Source organism: Trachinotus anak, unplaced genomic scaffold (assembly GCF_046630095.1).
Source record: "Trachinotus anak isolate AG129_WGS33_773 ecotype Australia unplaced genomic scaffold, CSIRO_AGI_Tana_v1 ptg000001l, whole genome shotgun sequence".
NCBI classification, from domain to species: domain Eukaryota; kingdom Metazoa; phylum Chordata; class Actinopteri; order Carangiformes; family Carangidae; genus Trachinotus; species Trachinotus anak.
In genome coordinates this window covers 13,108,563-13,131,087 of record NW_027273852.1, presented here as the reverse complement: position 1 = coordinate 13,131,087, position 22,525 = coordinate 13,108,563, and the positions used below count along the sequence as shown (strand labels likewise).

General features: G+C 40.9%; 3 protein-coding genes across 4 annotated transcripts; 1 reads left to right on the top strand and 2 right to left on the bottom strand.

Moving 5' to 3' along the window:
* Window positions 1-5,115: 5,115 nt before the first annotated feature.
* LOC139621592 (TLR adapter interacting with SLC15A4 on the lysosome) lies at window positions 5,116-7,147 on the bottom strand. The gene is made up of 2 exons (XM_071478251.1): window positions 6,980-7,147; window positions 5,116-6,282 (listed from the first exon to the last, which is right to left on the bottom strand). The coding sequence occupies exon 2, from the start codon at window positions 6,279-6,281 to the stop codon at window positions 5,337-5,339; it is 945 nt and encodes a 314-aa protein (XP_071334352.1). The 5' UTR covers window position 6,282; window positions 6,980-7,147; the 3' UTR covers window positions 5,116-5,336.
* A 1,521-nt stretch (window positions 7,148-8,668) lies between these two features.
* Window positions 8,669-11,243, top strand: LOC139621598 (uncharacterized protein C13orf42). The gene is made up of 3 exons (XM_071478264.1): window positions 8,669-9,206; window positions 9,287-9,431; window positions 10,866-11,243. Exons 1-3 carry the CDS (start codon window positions 8,793-8,795, stop codon window positions 11,108-11,110), a joined length of 804 nt encoding a protein of 267 aa, XP_071334365.1. The 5' UTR covers window positions 8,669-8,792; the 3' UTR covers window positions 11,111-11,243.
* Window positions 11,244-12,497: 1,254 nt separating this feature from the next.
* On the bottom strand, window positions 12,498-16,850 carry rnaseh2b (ribonuclease H2, subunit B). 2 transcript variants are annotated; one of them, XM_071478228.1, is made up of 11 exons: window positions 16,609-16,850; window positions 16,208-16,276; window positions 15,388-15,495; window positions 14,832-14,908; window positions 14,419-14,533; window positions 14,270-14,334; window positions 13,979-14,084; window positions 13,569-13,650; window positions 13,430-13,475; window positions 13,043-13,120; window positions 12,498-12,667 (listed from the first exon to the last, which is right to left on the bottom strand). In XM_071478228.1, exons 1-11 carry the CDS (start codon window positions 16,670-16,672, stop codon window positions 12,557-12,559), a joined length of 921 nt encoding a protein of 306 aa, XP_071334329.1. In that variant the 5' UTR covers window positions 16,673-16,850; the 3' UTR covers window positions 12,498-12,556. The 2 variants fall into 2 exon arrangements, with proteins under 2 accessions (XP_071334329.1, XP_071334339.1); XM_071478238.1 differs by lacking the exon at window positions 13,043-13,120 and having other exon boundaries at window positions 16,609-16,816.
* Between the last annotated feature and the right edge of the window lie 5,675 nt (window positions 16,851-22,525).

Genomic DNA, 22,525 nt, shown 5'->3' with positions numbered 1-22,525 from the left:
GTCAATAACTGGTCACATTCAGGTTAACTATTTGCTGATGAGAGGTCTCTACCTGTGTGTATTGACCCTCCCTGATAAGACGTTTGTCTAATCTAATCCTGGATTGTTTTATAACAAGAGGTTCTTTCTTATGATGTTTCCTTCCTTTCACCCTTTCAAGTTCATCCATTCTTTAACTGGATAAATTGCTGTAGCACATCATCCCGCCTCCTCCTCACAATTTATTTGTACCAATGTAATTTCCCTCTCTTTTCAAGGTGTTGCCTGACAAATATGTTTGCTTTTGCCGAGGCCAAGGCCACAACTAAATGCCTCTTGAGCTTGTTCAACTTTCTGTTGATAGAGGGCACTTTTTTGCCGAGCTATGTTGGCAGGCACCATAGGTCTTATACTTGTCTTTTGTCCCTAGATTTTCATGACTTTCAAGTAAAAATTCATTTGTTTGGATCAGTCAAGTCAGATTGTAAGAGGAAAGAATATCCTATACACCACACAGGTTTTCTCTCAGGGGTCCCAAAGGCTCCAGGATCATTGTGTGGTAATTATTATGTGAATATAATATAATATAATTTGTTTGACAGTGAAGAACCATATAGGAGCCTTCAAGTGGCACCATAAAGCCTGGTGTTTTGTAGAAGGGCTCTCATTTAAAATCTAGTTTTAAGGCCTGTATTATTTTAGTCTATATTGTACTTACACATTGTATAGCCCTAAATGAATGTACGCTCAGTCAAATTACCACAAAGTGAATGGTAATTACTAACCACAACATAAACAATGCATAGAGGGTGGGAGAAACAGGGGGCCAATAATCTCACAGCTCAATTTTTGTTTAATCCGGGCCTGTCAGCAAGAGGTTAGCACTCTTTATCTTCTCAATCTCTTGAATTATCTTTGGTGTAAATCAATCAAAGATTAACTTTCACTAAAACCTTTGAAATTACAACACAAACTTCTGTTTGCTGTTTGGCTGCTGATGTGCCTCTATTCACACAGTGTAATGCACATACACAAACTTTTGCATCAAAAGGAGACATCTTGTACATTTTTCCATTTTATTCAAGTCCATTAACCTTGAGGTTTCTGTGTTGGTATAAAGTACGAGAATATGTATTACATTTTTCCACAGCTTTTACATGCAGTAGTGAAAGACAGTTTGAAAGAAAGTTTTTTAAGGGTGTGTAAATATTGTGCACTGGAGCTCAAACCTCTTGAACTTTGAGTAAATGTGATGTTCAGTTCAATTTGGTTCAGATGTTTATTGTTACACAAGAAAAAAAAATCACGAAAAGCCAACAGAAACATTAAAAGTGCTGGTAGCATACATGCAATACAGAGTCCAGTATCAGGTCCATGTGATAAAAGCAAAGAAATACTGCAATAATAAGAAGAAGTTAAAAAATAATAATAATAATGTGTTTATTGCAGATTGGATAAAAAGAAAACTTCAATCAGTTTGACCTAATTTCAGAAACATGTATCTCTGACCAGAGGGGAGAAGATCAAATTCCTTAAAGAGCAGATGGTGCAGATTTGCAGTGATGGATGTAGTTGTCCATGTGATTTGCCAGAAATGTCTGACAAACGAGGCTGATGCCCTCCATAGATTTTATCTATTAGTGTCAGGATAGAGGGTCAAGAATCTTGTGGCTGGGATTGTACGTGATTGTTCATCCTATTGCACACAAGCATCTGTCGAATGACTAAATGTAATTGTAAATGGATCTGTAAAATAACACCATCAGCCTTCTCTCAAAAACATTTAACCTCCACAGAAGTAGGTGCTAAGAATTGAGTTTAATACATTCATAAAGGTCTGGTATCTGACATATGCATAGTGGCTGATTTCTATTATACAAAGGGTATAAACGCAGATAAGAACAAGAGATATAGCAAGGAATAAAAACTCCCATCTATTTTTCATCTAAACAAGAAAACCATGTGAACAAATTGTAGAACTTAAACAGTACATTATTATAATCAGAACTCCAAAATATATATTACAATTCTTTTTATATTTTATCAGCCAGGTTGTAAAATGTAAAATGTCAGTGATCCTCAGATCAGAGTAAAACCATAAGCTTGTAAAGAAGACTAAACATGTGAGTGAATAAAACTGTTTTTCCAGCCAGTTGCCATCCACATTCACGTGGGTGCTGTGTGCTGTAAAATACAGTCGTGCATTGCCACATTATGTTCCCTGGCTCTTTGAGCGCCAGATCCTGCTGCCCTGCTGTCTTTCAAGGTCTTTCTCAGTCTGCTCTAGCTTAGCCAAGGTCACCCGCTCTGCTGCGGGCTCCCTGCAACCTTGAGTGGCTAACTGACCGGGAAATGTGTGTTCTCCCGTTCCACCACCTACGTGTCTCAGTGTCAATCAGCCAGATACAGAGCAGGGCTGTCATTAAATGTTCCAGCACGCTGCCACTTGGACATTAGGTCATTCCAGTAGATATAATCTGGGAGAAAAAAAAACACATTTGCTCAAGGCCGTCCAAGAAATTTGCAGTAAGAGCTCGGCTTCTGAACAAATGTTAATTGAATTAAGTGCCTTGATATGTGTGTGTGTGTGTGTGTGTGTGCGCGCATTGCATTTCTTGAAGCTTTACATTAAAGTTTGAATGGGCAAAAAGTGAGTCAAAAGTTTTGAGTCAAAATTAAAAGATTGGAAATGTGTGTATGCTTAATGTGTGTGCATGTGTATCCCCGTCTAAGTCTGTAAAGGGCTCAAAGGAGCTTGACGAGCAATAGGCCTTGATAAACTGGGTTGACAGGGGTTTTTAAATCACATAGTCACAAAGGAAGAAAAAATATAAGTGAATAGTATATGACTGTTCCAATTAACATGGCGACACACAGTCAGATCCAAAAGCCTGAGACCAGTTTCCCAATGGAAAAGTGGTCTCACAGTTTTGGACCCAGTGTGCAAAAAGCTTTTTAAATAAAGGCAAGCTACAGAGCGTTACAGAGCATTAAAGCCACAATAGTGAGAGTGTATCTAGGACCTTGGCTTTGATATGAAATCTTGTGGCCTTGCTTCCACCGCCCTCCATGTTAAAAGCTCTTTGTGACAAGGAAATTACTTTATGAACCTCTGAAAGACACTCCAACACTTCACCCTCCTTGTTAGTTTCATAGCCAGACCATGAGAGAAGTGTGTTTTTGCAGTTTGCCATTCGTTCCCTGCACTTATTTCATAGCTTCTCCTTCAGTCTTTGTCTCCCTTTTTCTTAGAGAAAAACTACTGGTAATTAAATTTTAAAAATTCAATTTGCCTTTTATTTATGTTGCTTTTGCACCCAAATAAGTGAAACACAATGAAATATTTGTCAATCTGATGAAGAGACAAGGTAAATAATTTGCCTAATATGTGTAATATGGTGAAGCTGAAGGTTTGTGAATAAATATGAGAGACTGCAGTATGTCGCGTTTCCTTCAGCCCTTTAAACAATTCTCATCCTCTGCTGGAACAAGAGGTCTGTTTTTCATTTTTTCAAGGTCTGCGGAAAACAGTTTGTTTGAATACACTCACAGTGCCGGGCCTGGCATTGGGTGAATGATATTTATATGTGAGTGTGTTTTTGTTTAGGTCTTTAAGGACTCGGTTCCTTTAACATGTACCTGGAATGTTCAATCCGGATAGAGGCAGAAATACCAAACATGTGTCTCTGTGGCCTTGAGACTTCACAGGGCTCCGACTCACTGCTCAGCTCGGTAAACACGGTTTCCTCCTGTGGCTTTCTGTTTGGACAGGAAACAAGGAAGCTGATCAAACACTGGCTCAGAAGGCCACGGCTGCATTGAGCTGGAATGGAGTTGCGGGACTTTCAAAGCGCTTTAAATAGAGGGAAACATGAAAAATAGCATGTCTCTTTTAGTGTGCACATCCACTGGCTTTCAGTCCTGTCAAGTGCCTCATTTGTGCTTGTGCAATATTTTCTTAAAATAAATCAGGCAGTGTAGATACCCTTATCTGAAGTCTGAATTTTGTTTACAAAGTAGAAGAAACAGTATCACAAGCAGGGTCAAGACTGGTGTTAATGCCCAACTGCCTGCGTGCTACAGATTTATAGCCCGGTCTTAATGACGTCATAGATGAGGAGGAGTAGGCGATAGGAAGTGTTGGCCGGGCGGACAGACAGTGTGGCGGAGGGGGAGTAACACAAAAGAGAGGAGCAGGAGGTGTGTGTCAAAGTCATCAGGGTTAATAAGTTCAGTGATAATGCTTCCCCCTTGTGACTGTTTATTAAACTGCACACATTGTAGAAAAGTCACTAATGACCTCCATCATTCACAGGAGCGTAGGAATAAAAACATGTGACCAATGATGTAATATGTCAAAAATAATATTTTATGCATTTAAAAAATTGATTAAATAGTGGTATTCCACAGTATCTAAGATCAATTGATTGCATTTAGCTTTGTACTTAAAGATCAATTCCCCACATGTTTTTAGAACTACAAAATTACTCTTCTTTGATTAATAATTTGAGTTTAATGTGGTTTTTCCACAAAATAGATTCAATTACTTTAATTTTTTTCCATTATATCTGAATCTATAATCTCAGAATATGCAAATATTGTTTATGTTAGCAGGTGGATACAGATGTCTCCTACTTCACTGAAAACATTGCTCTCAGATTAAACTTGTTCAGTAAACTGAATAATGAACAAAACAACCTTCCACAATAGCTGTGATGTGATAAAATCATATGTGCACAACTTAAATTCACATTTAAGGTTGAGCACAGAGAGCAGGTGAATGGAAAAACAGCCTTCTAGTGTCCGACTCTGCACATCCATCATTCAGCACAGTGAAGGTCAAACATCCAAGTGAGGTAACAAAAAGCAAAACCACTTTTTTGATTAGAATCGAAACTTGCAGCACAAGTTTATTCTGTTGAAATAAACTGTCTGTTTTATATTATTCTGAACATGTCACCTAAATGATAGGGGCACCATGTTCTCCTGCACCTAACCACAAAGAGACATTTATAACAGATGAAGATATGATGATCATGTGTGTAGTTTTTGTGTGTTAAGCAATAGTTGAGATGGGCATGATGTGTTCTGTTTTTTTCCCCAAACATTATTTGGAAAAAAAGGGAAAAAAATCTGTTTCAATTTTCAGTTCCTGTTTTTATTGCCCTGTAGAAAATGAAGAATGCACACACTCACATGCCACTAACATGCCTTATACATACATGCCAGTTGCATTACAATTACGATACATAAATACTGAACAACAGCTAATAAAACAAAAAAAAATAAAATGCAGTCATCAGTTTCATCTTGTTTTCATGGTGTGGGAGAAGTGAGTCAGTTTTGCAACACTGGGGTTACTCCTCCTCATTCTCTGTCAGCTGCTCCCTGGATGCCTCGTTTGAAATCTGCAGGAAGGGAGTGCTGAGCTCACTCGACTGCATGTCACCAGCTACCCGCAGCAGGCAGCTCAGGACCATGTCCTTGGCCAGGCCGGCATCCAAGTTCCCTTCCCGACTCAGCTTCAGAGTGATCTGGTCCACGCTGGTCAGGACCAGCTCTGACCCCAGCAGAGGGCAAATGGGGCGTGGGTCAGAATCTTCTCTCACCATGTTTTCCATCATATATTGCTGGTACAGATCCAAGAGCTTCTGCTCCAGGTAGTGATTTAGAAGGGAGTTGGAGAATGGTCCCTCTCGCCCCTGGAACAAAAAGCTGCGATCACGGCCACTCCCCAGTCTCCAGTGATTGGAGCCTCTCCTCAGTGGATGCTGAAGCCCACCCTGAGATGTCTGTCTAGGGAGAGAATCCTCCACAGCTGAGGGGACATCGCAAGACTGAAGAAAGGGGCCAGCAGGCTGGGCGTCAGGGCAGAGCCTCAGCTCACCATCATTGGCTGAGAGAGGCATCACCTGGTCACCTCCAATGTGGAGGTCACTGTAGTTTTGGCAGATGCTCTGACAGGAGGAGGGAACCAAGAAAGGGGAATCGCCCCCTGAGAGAGCATGAGCTGGGATCTCTATTTCTGAAGAGATCAGTCTGCCTGGATGGGCTTTCTGAAGAGCCAAGGACTGCAGGGGAGAAATGTACAACTCAGCTGAAGCACTGCTGTTGTCCATGCTACTTGTGGGCTCAGGGGAACTGTGATGAACAGGTGGAGCGTGTCTAGTGGAGCCTGACATGAGGGTTGCAGGTGCTCTTGGCAGCCCATAAGCACTCTGGAGAGCCCTCTGAGGTGGGGAGGAGTCCGCCTCCTGCAATTCATCGAAGGCCATGCTTAACAGTCTCCCTTCGCAAAGCATACTGCAACAAAGAGCACATACTCAGGAGCTGTGAGTGGAGTCATTAAAGCACACTGCATGTCAACATGTGATGAGAGGCAGCTGTCACCATGAATGTAATGATCTATTTAATTTATATACACACAATAGGCTTCTATGTACACACAGGCCTTCTGTAGGTCTGTGTGTACACAGCATGGACCAGTGCCAGACACTACAGCATGATAGTCTCAGCTAGTTTTTTAATGCCTGTCCCTTGATGGGTCTTTATACAAATACACAAAACTCAATGACAAGCACAAGATCACGCGTTAAAAGCTACTTGAGTTTAAATGATCCTATTTACAGGGCACTCAGAAAGTATTCAGACCCCTTCAATTCTTACACACCTGGTTATGTTGCAGCCTTATATTAGAATTTTAAAAAAATCTTTTTTTTTCCCTCATCAATCTACACATACAATACTCCATGTGGACAAATTAAAAACAGAATTTTGTTTCTTTAGTTTTTAGGCAGTTTCTCCTGCCTCCACACAGGATCTCTGGAGCTCAGCCAGGCTTGGTCACCTCTCTTACCAAGGCCTTTCCCCCCTGATAGCCCAGTTTTACTGGGTGGCTCGCCCGAGGAAGAAAATGTGAAGAAACGGAGGGAGTCTGAATACTGCGAAGAGAAAAATCATTAAAATAAATCACCTCACTCTGAAACAAACATCTTCCTACCTTGAACTGGATTCAAATTCTCTCAATCAGCTGGTCACTTGATGTTGGGCGCCAAATGCCCTTCCACAGTCTGTATCACAGAAGAGAAAAGTTCTTCTTAGAAACATTTCATTGTCTATCAGTGCAGCTTACCAAATGTGCACACGCAATTTGATTCAAAGTCTGTCTGGAGAGTGGTGTGTGAAGAGCGGTTGTTTTGTACCACCCCAAGAGGAAGTGGGAACGTCAGATTCTTTTCACTTTTTTCCCATATCTGCAGACTTAATGTTGCAGCTGCTGAATGTATTCCAGCACATCATCTTGTCAATAATGTTTTACTGATATCCTGTTCCTAGTCAGTGGAATTGTGTCCTTTTTTTTTACACCCTTATATAAGAAGGTACCTAACTCTGCATCAGTTTTTGTTCTTGCCAAAAGAAGTGAAATGGCAGATGTTGTGTTCTTTGGAGGTTTACAGAAGCTATAAAAAGAAAACCACTGAAGTTGTGTTTCTCTGTAAAAGAAACAGGTGTGTGATTGAGGTTCAGTTGAAAGCAGAAAAGAAAGTCATATTTAATATGATCAAAATATCAGCAAACAGAAAGTTCTGCAGTTGCTGATTCCTGCTTTCGTTTTCTGTTAGGTCACACCACAGATTGTGAGTCACCTCTCTGTGAGCGCACTTAGAGCTGCAGGTTTTTAGTAGACTAATTGTTCAGAGCTCATATTTTACTCCCTCTGTTATCTGTCTCTGCTGCCAAAGCGGAAGTGTGACTTCATGCTCAGTTATGTATGAAACATAACTCACTATTTCCTCTTTGAAACTGAACCAACGCTTCAGCATTCTACAGTTAAACTGTCATACTAACTTTGACCTTAAGATGTAGTTTTCCCTCACTCGATTTGAGCTCTTCAGTGGTATAAATTCATTTTTGAATCTTTTATGTTATACAAGTCTGAATCAGTCATCGGGGGAAGGTGAAGGAAACTTGTAGGCCACATTTAGGGCCAGGATTTTCCCAGATGAAAGCAACCTTGTCTGTGTATATGAGCTGCCTCAGTTAAGACTCTGTTATTCAGACTTCCTCCACTTGCGCCAGGGAAGCCCAACAATGGAAGCACATGAAATATGAGAGAACATGTTCTATTATTGATAAGGCAAGGAATCAACACCACATAAAGTCTCCAGTATTTGTTATGCTGAACAAAATATAGTTCATTATATAGCTGATATGGGTCTAAAAGTTCTAGTGTGTTTTCATGTTTGGCCCAAAACGTGGAAGAAATAAACACAACAATAGTTTAATCACATTTTTTAAAGTAAAAATCTCCCGTCTTGTTCAACGGATAGTTTATAAAGAGGCGGAGTCATCCTGACAAGCAGCAAAACTATAGGCCGACAGTTTGCAGGACTGCTGGCTGTTGTTATTCTGTCCACTAAAGTCCACCATGAGTCAGGGTGTCTGACACAGGAGAGCTGGTGGCTGCACCAAGGGTCGAGTTACCAGCGGCGATGTTGCTGAGCGACACCGGTAACAGTGAAGACACGTCGGGCTCAGGTGAGACAACAGATGCGCTTCTACCTTGTGTCATCGCAGAAAAGCGGTTCGTCGGTTTCAGCACCATGGACAGCGCCTGGTCCCAGTGAACAGCTCCAGCCAGGTTCAACGCATTTTGGTGTTTTGTTTGTTTGTTTTGTTTTGTTTTGTTTGTTTGTTATTTGTAGTAATAGCCTGTCAGTTTATCTTGAAGAGGCGACTATGGATAGATGCCTCACAAACACTGAGGAATCTGAGGATAAGTCTTTGACCCTGAGAGGCTCCGATTAAAAGGGATGTTCAGGAAAATCAATAACGTGTTCCGTCCCAACCACCGCGGACACAGAGGGCGGGACGGCGGCGGCCGCCGGTCCGAGCAGGACTACCACAGCGCCTGCACCGTCAGGCTGGTCCGCAGCACCTCCATGCTGGTGGTGGGGGAGAAAGCTCAGGCAGCCGCGGGCTCAACCACTTTGAAGCGCAGCAAAAGCTCAGTGAGCATCGAGTCGACCTTGTACTACTACCAGAGACAAGAGGACAGGATATGGCTCTACTCTCAGAACCAGGACTGCCTGGAGTACCTGGAAGCACTTGTGGCTCTGAGGCGGCGGTACACTCAGAGTGTGGGTGACCTGAAGAGTCACGACATCAAGGCCACAGTGTCCTCCGGGAAGAAGCCTGCGCCCCCGCCGCCTGACGGGGCGGAGCCGGTAAGCTTCAATCGTCTCTCCCAGAGCACATGGCAGGGGATATCACAGACGAATGTACCCCTGTTTCTTTATTACCACAGGTGCCAAGAGCCAAACCCTCTGCCCCTCCACTCTCCAGCGAGGAGGACACTCTGCAGTTCTTTGATGCGGTCATCGCCAGCTGCGACAGCGAGCCTCTGCGCAAACCTTACATGGATGATGGAAACGCAGACGTGGATTTCATAGGCGAGCTTCAAATTCCTCTCCGTAATTGTAATGATCTTAAGATGTTGTCTGAGCATCCAGCACTGCCTCGGTGTCAGTTCAAGTGAGGGGATCAAAGCCTGACATAGTTTTTGGCAGCTTGTCTCATCAGCCTGTCTTTAGACCACAGGCCTAAAACTACTAAATATCGTAATAACGTTGAAATGGGTGTGTTTAGGTCAGAGTCAGACCGTGGTAGACATATAACACATAGAAGATGATCTTATAAACATATATTGCTTTACATAAAACAACCCGACCTTATATAAAGTAATTATCTCCACCTGAACCAGCTCCCATATTCAAATGTCACTGCATTAATAAGAACAGTCCAATACATTATAGTGATAATGCTTACTCACCGAAATGTTTGGACTTGGTTATTTTCATTTTATACTACACTTAGATCATAAATACATAAAGTCTGATGCACTGTCAGAGATTCAACTATCCAGCATTATTTAAAATGAACCCCACATCGACCACTTTACATTAAAACACTGCTTACAAATTAACATATCAGTAATTGTAATTAATTGTAATTACTGTATACAACATTATACTAGGGCATTCTGCATTGTGAGCTCTTTTACTTTTGATATTTCAAGTATATTTTGCCGATAATACTTATATACTTTTACTAAAGTAAATTTTTCCTTTGGGACACATTTTTTTAAATTCCTCTATTTCTAATTTTACTTAAATTGAGGATTTTCTTGAACGGTTGAGGTCAGAGGTGGAAAGTAGCTAAGTACAGATATTCAAAACCCTCATACATCCATGGTTTGTCTGATTAAACATTCTCTCAAGACTGTGTGGACGTGCACAGACTAAGCTTCACTGATATCTCTGTCACTTTACAGTTTTATTGCACCTGTAGGAATTCTTATTATTCTTATGGGGCTTAATGACAAGATGTAAACCTGTGTATCTACGCAGGGGCTGTGAGGTGGTTTCTACCAATTTTGAGTTTTATTCCATTTATTTGACAGCTATTTACTATTTACCTTCCAGATTACAGTTTTTACATTGGAAAGCAGAGGTGTAGTGAATAATGTTAACTCAGGCTCTGTTTGTCCAAGTAAGCCAGCATGCACCAAGGTCATAGCATTGGCACACCTGAATTGAATGCAGCCATTGTTAGTATTATTAATGAGCTTTTCCCTCTATTACATGTCAAAATGTATGCTGTGACAACAGTCTGTTATTCTTCCACTGCTAATTTACTAATTTGTAAGATACTCATTTTTCACTGCTTCAGCTCTTTGTGACCAGCTTCTTTTTTTTTTTTTTTTCTTTTTTTACTGGATACTTAATCTACTTTGTGTGGTGCCTGCTTGGTTAGAATGCTACTTAAGTAACAGCTTCAGCTTCAGCCTCAGCTCAGGTTCTGGCTCTCTGCCTTGTCTCCCACAGTGGCCTCCAGCTCAGCTGAACACGACCTCCACTCCAATTGGGTCTTGCGTGTTCCTCGGGTCGTGGATGACTCCGTGCAGAAAGCGGTTAAGAACTGTGCCAATGAAAGCGTCCCGAAGAAGAAAAACCAAAGCGGGTCCACAAGCAGCAGACTGAGACTTCAGAGGAACCCGATCCACCTGCCCAAAGTGGTGGAGAGCGCGTTCAAGACTCTGCGCTTCAAACCCAAATTAAAAAAGCAGTGAAGCTTGATGGACATTTGAAACCAGCAGCACTGCCACACTGCTGACGTAGAGCCTCATTTAGTATGTTTGGACAGACACCATGCTCTGCAAAAAGTCTATCCGGACATTTAATACAGACATAAAAACAGTAAAGTGTAATTTTAATAAAGCAAATTAAAACTTTTAAATGAAATGAAAATAATTCCTCCTCCTCAAATATAGGTCAAGATGTTACTAATTACATTAACAATGGCTATTTTTATTAAGTGTCCCAGTAAGTCATGATAGTGTGACAGTGATCCAGCACACACAATACCTGGACTCTGAAACTGAAGCAGCTAAATGGAATTCAACCACCATCTTATTATTTACACCTGCAATTTTCCTGTGTCATGTCAAAATGCCTTAAAAGGCCTATCATTTGTTTCAAGGATTTCATTAACAGTAGCAGATTAATATTACAAATAATCTCAGTCAGTGTCTGACTGATAAATCTCAATAAGGTGCCACTTTAAAAAATTAAATTATTTTTGCAGCATAGTCTGAAATAGAAAAATCCTTAATTCTTTCCACCATCTCAAGGTTACTTTAGCATTTTATTCATGTGCTTTTGAATTTAAATTAAATTAGAGAAACGTCCAATATTGTGACAGATATGGAATTTAGGTTGAGAACAGTTTCTGGTTCAGACCTGCAGTGACTGCATCCCGCCAAGGCATCAAAGCCAACCTTAAAATGCAACAATAGCTCAACAAGTGCTGCATGAATGCCTGTTTCATTCAACAGAGAGGTTCAGATTTGCGAGGCAAGTCCAAGGGCAGAGTTGTCTGAATAGTTCAAACCCAGCTAAGGTAATTCCGTTCCTCACTGCTAAAGTTAAAATGGTGATAAAGATGAAAGGTAAATTCGAATAACCTTTATGGTATGTAGCAGTGTTGATATTTCGGCTTTTATTTGGCCAGGTTTTGGGATGCCTGTCACTGAAATTTCAGATACAATGGTGCTGAATTAATTTTTTTTAGGTGCTTACAACATTGAAAAAATAAATAAACTGTGACCTGTCTGCAGGTTAAGGTACCACTGGGGTGAGATTACAAAAGGGCTGTAATTTTTGCAAGCTCCAGTGATGGAAGTATCAAGACCCTTGACTTAAGTAAAAGGAAAAATGGCAAATTTTGAAAATACCAAAGGTCCTGAATTCAAACTGCACAGAATTATCAGCAAAATGTGCTTAAAGTATCTAAGGTAAAAGCACTCATTATGCAGTGTCTCCTTTCAGTCATATATTATTATGGTATATTATTCTTTAGATTGTCAAATATTAGTAAAATCAGTAATGCAGAATTACTTGCCATTATCCCATTTTCCTTTTCAACATCTCATTCAAAATATTTAAAAAGAAAATATGTCACGTTTTCTTTTCTTTATTACAAATGTGTCATGTACAAACCAGAAACTATACAGCATTCATTTCTTTTCAGCTTTGACCTTGGTGCTGAAGAAGGATGACATAGGCTTCATGCCAGTCTTGTCCACCTTAGCCAGAGTTTTCTGAGCAGCCGTCATCTTCTTGGGTGGCTGGGGGAAGGGGGGGAGGGAAATCAATATGATAACTCGACAACCTTGCACAAAGACAGCAGGGAATTCATTATATGTCATGAACCTCAATTCAAGCTGAGAAAAAACATATTTGTACAAGGTAAGCCTCATTGACCCATGTGTATAAAATCTACAAAGCTTATGTACAGACAAATAATCTACAGACAAAGCTTAAAGAAAGCGGTCAACAAACAATGACTACATCAACAATCACTCAAGGTCTTACAAAAAAAAAAAAAAAACAACTCCAGAGATAAAAGCAAACAAACGACCAGTCTCGTTTTTTTTTTTTGTTTTTTTTTTGCTGCAATAACTGCTTGGTCTTTTCAGGCAGACTGCTCCATATACACTCACTTTCCGCGCAAAGTCTGCACTGTTGAATTTGGTGTAGTCCTCTCCGGCCTCCACCGGTTTGTCTGAAAGTTTCCGCTTCTGCCAAACGAGGAAGTAAGAAATGCTTTTCATGACAAAGAGCACCACACCTTTTACCACAGAAACACACACGACTAGCTCCAATGACCTCACGCTGTAGACGCTAAAAGACCTTAACACCCAAGTTAACAACAAACAAGCAGTGACTTAGGATGGTGCAATTATTTCTCCTCAAAAACATGCAAATGCAGTAATGTTAGAGAGAGGTGGAGGACCACAGAAAACACTCAGCGCAGTTTTGCCAGCATGCAGAAGAAGGACGATGTATAATTCCGACTTCACTCATGTCTAAGAAAGACACTAACGTACCTTGGAGGGCGGCTCTGTCTCCTTTGGGCTTGTGAGCTCTGGCAACCTGTGAAGAAGGAGGAGATGCATGGTGGCATTAAGACCGTACCTTAGCACTGACAACATTCATGTCGTCAAAGTATTAGATGTGTGAACATACTGCAGGTGTTTGAGAAGGGCTTTGCTCAGGTCTTCACTGATGTACTCTGATATCAGGCCGTGGGCATAGCGTAGGTAGTCCTCTGTGTCATGAAGACGAGAGAATGACAGTGATTACCAATATAATAATACTTATTGTTTTAGATAATGTAAGGTTGAGTGGTTTAAAATCAAACTGAAAGGTGGATAAACGTTAGTGTTTTTTGACTAACCCTAACCCAGACAGCAACTATGCATCAGTACTGCCATCTATTGGTCAACATCAAACACAAGCTGGAAATGTTGGAAAAATGGAAATGAGGCAAAAAAAAAAACTGTCTTTTCTTTTCATTGGAAGGAGAGACTGGAATATTACACAGTTGCAAGACAGCGTCTTAAACACTGAGGCAGCCTGAAGATGAACCGACTTACCCTCATGGAAGTCTGACTCTGATTTCACTCTGACGTATGTTGTGGATTTGACTCCTTCTCCCACAGAGATATTTCTCTTCTTGAGGGCAATGACTGTCCTCTCTACCTATAACAAGAAGTAAAACAAAATATCCAGCTCCACTGTGCAAAAACAATAATGAATTTTCACATGAACACAGTTTTTTTGTCTATTGTATTGTAGTAAAACTGTCTTGCACTGTCTTTGGACCAGCATGGAAAGATGTTAGAAAGATTTCATATTAAACAGCTTCATTAGCACTTAATAAGTACCTTTTTCTTTAACCAGTTCATTGTCTTCTCTTGGCTGTATCGATGAAACCTCAGGCTTCCCACCTCTGGGAGAATAAAAGACAACATTAAAGAAAGTAATTAGCATAACTTTAAAGTTAAAGGTTATTAGTTTAAAAGATAAACTTCACCTTTTTCCTCGGCAATGTGGTGCAGAGAGGCCAGGGAACGGGTGCAGCTCAGCAGCCTTGAGCAAACTGGGAATTCCTCATCCATAACAACCTGATCCACAGGCTGGAACTTCCCCTGAGCAGTAGATAACATTAAAAAAAAAAAAAAAAAAAAAAAAAGATAAAACAGATATTGTGACTTTCATGTGCAGGTTCTAATCTAAAAAATGGGAAAGATTTTAGTCCAATTTAAAGTCATTCATATACTCCTAAGGTCATTAGAGGCACAACATTGCTGTACAAAACTGTACTGTATCTTTAGAAAGATTAGTATATAGGATAAGTTAGATATGAAGTTTAAAAAACAGACTGTGAACTAGACTGCATTACACCACAATGATCAGCATGAAGGCATCGCTGGGATCATTTCCTACCTCTTTTCCAGCTTTAATCAAATACGGCAAAATGAGATAGAGAGGATCCATTGGTGTCACGAACAGAAGTCTCCCATCTGTTTAACAAAAGAGACAAATGTAAAAATACAGAAACCTGATTAACATATGGTCAAATTATGACCCAGGACCAGTTAAAATTAAGAAGCAGCAGTACAATGTTATTAACTTTATGATAAACTCAAACTCTGAAATAATTTAATCAACATTTCAGTCAGTATCAGACTTCATACCAGTTTGCTGTATGCGTACCTGATACTTGGCTAGTTTAAATTTGTGTCAGCAGCTCCTCTTCCTTGTTGTCTGTCTGTGCTTGGTGTAGTTATATCAGATGGACACTGTTCTTTTGGACGCGTTTAATATATTTTTTCAATTTCATTACCGTTGCACCTGGGGTTTCTGCATAGATGATTTGGCTTAGGTGGAGCTCTGTTCGTTGTCTACAATAACTCTTGTGTGGATGATAGAAAGTATGAGCCCCCATTGAAGCAGTGTTTGTAATAATGATTAAGTTTATTTAAAGAATAATGAGACCAACCTCTCTGTACAGTCTGGCCAACAAACCAGGAGTGGAAATCTTCTTCAAACGCTTTGACCTCATACAGCTGTGCATCACCACTACCCAGCATATATAGAGATGCTGCATCTGGAGGGTAAAAAAGAGGAACTGTGTTACTTTCACTACCACATCAGCATGTGCTCACTACGTAATTAGACTGTGGTGAAAACCGAAAGCAAACGCTAACTTCTTCTGACTTAACTGTTAACGGTTGTTAGTTGTTAGGCCTGCAACTAACAATTATTGTATTAGCAATGTGCAACAATTTTGACTGTCAAATAAGTTGTTCCAAATGCAAGTGACAAGCTTGGCTGTTGTAAAGGTAAAAAAATGTGGCTTCTTATAACTCAATAGCTGTCAAACTGTCCTGTTGTGTCTTAATAATTTAGCAAACATAGAGATGACACATACTGGTATATCTGTCAAGCAATTCCTTCTTGGAGGAACATTTCAAAAAAAGTCTGTCAATTTACTTTGTTATATTTCTTCTCAAAGCCAAAGTGCCAGGTTACTAATGGTTTTCACCAGAGCTCACCTCACGTATTTCAGTTTCTCAAATGTGAATATTTGCTAATATTCATAATCTTCTATGACAGTAAACTAAATATCTTCAGGCCTTTGGCTGCTGCTTGGACAAAACAAGAAATCTGAAGGTATTACACAGGGCTCTGGAAAGCTGAGATGGACATTAATCACTATCATCAGAAAGAGTATTATCCTCATTAGTGTATGACATTAATTGTTGGATACAGATGTAGATAGATATTGTATAACAACAACAAAAAAAAAAAAGTTAAACCTGTGGAGGGATTCCTTAGTCTCACAAATGCTGGATCACTGTCGGGCCTCTGTGTGTCGATGACAGAGTCTGTGGACATCAAAACAAAAATCAGGCTAATGATAGCTCAGTGTCAGCACACATCACTATATATATATCTGTGTGTGTGTGTATATATATATATATATCTCAAAATATCACTGTTTAATCTGTGGGAAATCATCTCTGCATGTCATGCTGAGAGCACAGCTAATTCACATCACCGTATGCACTAATGAATAACTATCTAGTAACTAACATTAGCTGACTTTGTAGTAAGGCCTTGTTTTCTTTAGCATGTGTAACATCAACCACTGGTTTGCTAGGGTTTCTTATGTTTGTAGCAACTTAGCTTAGTTAGCTCACTGTGCTGTTCAACCTACCCGCAGCAACGACTACCCAGCTGTCATTTTGTGCGTTAGGCGTCCGCTTCTTTTTAGTAGCCATTTTGTGTAATTCAGCCTGACCGGATGAGTTTCTGTTGACGTGGTTTGCTACTGATGTGAATTTAATTATTTTTCCTGAGCTAAATCCACTCTCGGTGTTGTGAAAGTAAACGCTACTTTAGCCAAACAACATGAGCTCAGAAAAGGCGCCTCTCCGTGTCCATCTGCGTTTGTACCACAGGGGAAAAAAAGGGGAGAAAACACTACATTTATTATTGTGTTGTGAGGCCATTTCTATCGTTTTTTAAACAGGCAGCACTAAATATAATTTGTGAGATTGAATTATTAGTATTTGATTTAAAATAACTCAAAAAGAAGCGGAACAGACATTGTGGTAGACTCTAATTCACCCTGTTGACATTGCAGTGGTACGTTCCGCGGTGATGTCATCAACATGCAGCTCCTCAGTGAAACCGCCAGAGGTCGCCCAAGATCTACGATTAAAATGACAGTCTACGGTAGCGTTTGGGTTTGTGCTGGGCAGATTACCCCCCCTAGATACTGATATTTCAGAAAGATGGTTTGGTCTCCTCAGAGAGCCAAAAGGCCTCTGCTCTCAGGTGCAGGATGTTTGGTGACCTGTGGGCCCTTGGCACACTGGCACATAACAGATTGGGGGGCCCATCTGTCCTTCAGTAAGAGAAGGGCATCTCTCACTCTCACTCTCAGGATGTGACACTGAGTCCCAGTTGGTTTTGCAGTGAGTCACTTGTTTTTTTTTTTTTTGTTTTGTTTTTTTTAACCTCCTTCACTGTTTATGTGCATGCTCAACTAGGGATGTGTAGAGTGCTTGTGTTTCCATCCCCATTAGATGACAATCGCTGAGTCATCAATTTGTTTAACTGTTCAGGGGTCCCTCTAACATGCTTAGATAGCTTTTTTCTGAGTCGTGGATTTCCCTCTCTTCTGAAGACACCCACAACGCAGCACATTAACAGGTTTCTAATAAGCTTGTTTTGTTAATGAGGAAAGGAGGGATTTGTGTGCTGGGTGATCATTTAAACATCCCCATACAGTGTCCCTGTGGGGAGCAGCATGACGTGGAGGAAAACTAGAGCCTGCACTGGGCGACTTTTGGCTTAATGTTTCTCTGGTTCACTCATTTTTTGATGTCATCTCCTTCTATATTTTATTTGTGTGTGTGTGTGTGTGTGTGTGTGTGTGTGTGTGTGTGTGTGTGTGTTTTATCTTTTGTGTCTTCCTTGTTTTTTGTCTATTTAAAAATAATATTGCCTTTCAGGCCCATTTGCCCACACTTGAGCAACACATGCTCTCAACCCTTTGAACACTGTCTCAACTCCTTCTTAAAATCAGTTAGATTTATGTTACTGTAGTCTGCGGCAAAGAGAGCATGGGTGAGATATTGTCCGTGAATTACTCGTTTTATGGGTCCCCAGAGTATCGTACACAACAGTCTGTGCAGCTAAACAGAATATTCCATGAAAGCTTTCTTTCTTTTTGGGCTGCTTGAGGGAACGTCTGCGTTTCTGACTGCCAGGGAGAACAACAGCAGCCTTTCTGATACACTGGACCACAGACAACCCCAGAGAGCCCAGTCCTCTGTCACCAGCGTGCAGACAAGAACAAAGTGGGTCTAAATTTAGGCCCTGATGTGGCTTTGTGGACACAGAGTCCGAGACCCCCCCTCTATCCTCTCCCAAACGCAACTCCACAATCCTCATCAATCATACATCCAGCAAAGAGAATTTTAACACAACCAAGGCCATGTCTGTTCTTTCTTTCTCCCCCTCAAGCTCTACTTCCTCCTCCTCTATGTAATTCAGGTTTGAGCTCACAACTTGTTAAAAAATAAGATGATTCCAATAAACTCCTCTGTGGAGGTAGGAGTGTATTGCTGCCAGCAGGCTGTAGACGGTTGGTCACACTCTGCTGAGCTCATTGAACAGCCCATGGTCCCATCTATCGCTGTGGCCTCATTTGTGGTGGTCCAATGCAGGGTGACAGGTTACAGCTTACATATCGACTCAGCCCTGAGCTGCCATGTCACCACAATGTGCTGTGCATTAACAAGGGGGTATTTTTTTTTTTTACCCTCTTCATTGTCTATCTTCACAGTTTATAGAGTGAAAACTGTTGATTTCAAGAACATACATATTCAGCACAGTGTATGTGAATATGTGCTGCCAAGAGAAGCAGGATATAAATAGAAAGACAGCGTCACTCAGGGTGCCACTTTTTCTGTATAGATACAGACATTGGCTGTCATTCCACGCAGCTGTTACAGCCACATTACTATTTTGAATTCCCCACAGATGTAAACTCCATCTTTAGCTCAAGGAGGTAATATACACATCGATGCACTAATAATAGACATGCACACACGTACACACATAAAAACAGATGTGGAGAGAATTCCCCTTGGCAGCAGAAGCCTTTGAGTCATCATCTGGGATTCCCTTCCTCTCACTTCCAAATATGGGTGGGATTGTGAGAAAGCGGGAGGCAGAGTGTGGAAGCAGAGTGGAACCCCCTCGTGATGTCAGAGCTGTGGAACAGTGAGGCTCACGCTGACTGGAAATCCACAGGAAGGAATGTCGGGAATGCAAGGATCACCAAACTGTTTTCCCTCACGCACGTTTGTAAAGTCTGAGATGTAGCACTCATGCCTAATGTTGCACACACACACACACACACACACACATTTTCGTCAGTCCTCTCACTGGGGAGATATTCCTTCCCGTAAAGACTTCTTCCTCTTCACCCCCACTCACCCCACAAGATTGTGACTCCTTATTCCCAGCATCAGTTGCTCTGTGTGAGGCCGATGGTTCAGCGTGGTATTTCCCTTTGCTCTTAGTGAGAATGGTGTGATGGCTTATGGTTGACGTAGCCCTTTATCTTTCAAAACCGTGAACATTTTTTACATTTTTGAAATGCTCACAATGTGCATTTGCTGTAGTACTTTACTTAAGTATTATTTTCCTCTTTTCTTTTTACTCCACTACATTTATCTAAAGGTTGGGGGGTTTTTTTGCAGAACAAACACAAAACAAAATAAGCTCAAAAAAATGTAAGATTAAACCACAGACCCGGGTTTGGATAAAACTACTAGATGGTCTCAGGGCCACAAATGAACCGTGGGCCCCTATGGGTGCCCTTGTTCTTCCCACTTCTTACATTGTCTTTACAAACCCATCAGATACAGTCATTTACCAACCCATACTCCCATGTTCGAATACTACCTGCGCCAGGGTTGCTGTGCATCATTTCAACACAAATGTATTCATGAAATACTGAAGGTGTTACATTTTCACACAAAACAGGGCTTCAAGAACTGCCAAAAATGCACAAAGCCACTTTAAGGCAGGACTATATAACATTTGCTGAGCAGCAGCAACAGCGGCCTCATTACTGGACACACGCACATTAAATTGTGTTGGGCTCCGAGTCCAAGTGGTGAAGGGTACTGGAGCGAAGAAGAAAGGAAATATGTCTTCAAGTGAGGTTAAAAGACCAAAAACATCTGAATCCTCAGCAGTTTTGTGCTAAAATGTAGTCACTATGAATTAACTTTACACTGACTGAGTGACTAGGAGCTGGGATGGGTCTGCACTCAGCAGGACTCATGACTCAAGCCGTGGTAATAGGCAGTTAGTGTTACCTAACATGTGAATACGTTCCACTAAAGTTACAATCCACATCATCTTCACACGCTGTGGAAAATACAGTCTGGTGGCTGCCAGGATGCAGCTCAGCTCTGTTGATGACCAACCAAGTTACAAATACAGTCTGAGAGCGGGTAGTCTGGAACTTAACAGAAGAGATGCTAAAGAGAGCTAAAGAGATGAAGTACACGTAGCTAATGCATAGTTGAAGCAAGTGTTAGAGCTACGTTATAAACCAGATGCCATCTCTGATTCTGTTCAGAAAAGAGAAAGAGATTTGTCTCTTTCACTTTTGGCATGTTGGCCCTAAGGTGTTACTCTTTTAACCCCCACAACACATTTGTTATGTTTGTGTTTCTTTTTTTGAAGATGGCAAACAGAAAAGTGCCTTAAAACCATCACTCACTGCTACGGAGTGTGTGATTGGCGTCATTGCTTTTACATGGTAACCTGTGTTTCTTCGGGGGACACATATGACAGTAGCTTTCAGCCCGCAAATAGCTGCATCCAACCTTTTTAGAAAAATGGGATTTAGCAGCCAAAATGAAATGAAACAAAACACAACAAAACTGAGTGAAAACAAAAAAACCAACAGACTCATGTTGAAATGCCCAAATTTGTTTACAAAAATGTTTACAAGCTGGTACAAAAAAACAGTCTAGTCTCTGTAGCCACTTTCCCCGTTTAACTGTATAGGAGTTGGATTTTTATATAATTCACGTTTAACTTTTATTAAGGCTTAAAGTTATACATAATTCAGGGCGTGGCCACTTCGGGTGTCAGATGTGTTGCATCACAGTCCGCCCACTGTCTCCTCCACGTCACCTCAACTAATGTGAGTCACTGAACGTGACCTCTCCACCGTGTGTTTCTCATGCTTGCTGTACGGATCATTGACTACCAGAAGGAAGTCTGTGCCCCTGTATTTTGAGGCGACTTAAATTCCAGTATTATTTTATTTATATGTCAGCACTAGCGTCTGGCTTCATCAGACTTGGCTGGTTAGCTTAGCTCGCTAACCGGCCAATTAGCCAGAAAATGAATAAGTCTTGGGTTAGCCTGCGAGCAAGACAACCAGCTGGGTTAAGTATGCCAACGGGAGACTCACCACAACTGCCTCATGATAAGAAAAAAAAGTCCTTGGCCTTTACCATGGGGCTTTTGGGGCCCCTGAGCGTCGGTGGCCCCAGGGCAGTTGTCAACATTTCTTAGTAAGTAACACAGCCTTGCACCTATCCATCTGTCAAGTTTAACTCACCCTGTTGAGTTTCTGACCAACTCTCTTTTTGACCAAAAAGTTATAGGAAATGTTGAATCGGATCTAGGAATAGGAACTAAACTAGAAATTAAAAGTCCCTTTTGGACGTTCAAAGAACCGTGAAGACTAAATTACTTCAATGACAGAGTAAACATCAGGGGCATTTGAGACTCAGTTTTCACATATAAGACAACAACAGGAAAGAGCGATTCCTTTGATTTATGTTTTTACTGTTGCATCACTCTGATAGTTTATTCAAATGTAACGAATGAATGAAAGTAGCATTATAAGGCAACGTTTTGACGAGTGGGTTTCCTTTTTGTTGGTATCCCATGCAGATCACTGAGGACACGAATCACACGACATACATTCCTGCCAATGGTTTCACACTATTCCACTGACTGCGGGTGGTGATAATGTTCCAAGAAAAGTAGGACTGAGCCAGTAAATTGCAGGGAAGAAGAAGACTACCAAGTATGGATGTAAACAATATACTAGGTACAAATTACTTTGCCATTTAGGCACTTAAATAGGAATTTTCCTATTTCTTCATTGTGTATTTTTCACATCTATTTTTTTAACTGCTCAAAGTGTATTAATCATGGAAATTGGGCTGAAGTGATTATCAGAGATATTTTAGGTTTAAGTAATTTATCAAGCAAAAATACTAAAGATTGACTAATACAATGGGAGAAGAAGAAGGGAAGTTCGTCAAGTTGGTCGAAGTGCATCAACTTTTTCAAGAGTTTGTTGCAGCCCTACAGGGAGCCATGATGTGTGGGGTTTATTAAGATTTAAACTCAGCCTTTCAGGGGGGGCTGTCTGCCCCAGAGGCTTTCATCTGCCCATGATCCCTGCCTGTCTTCTTTCTCCCTTCTCTTTCCCTCTCTTTATTCTGTCCCGCCGAGTAGACGTCCCACAATACACTATCCCCAACCCTAATTATTGTTTACTAGGATCAATCTCTCTC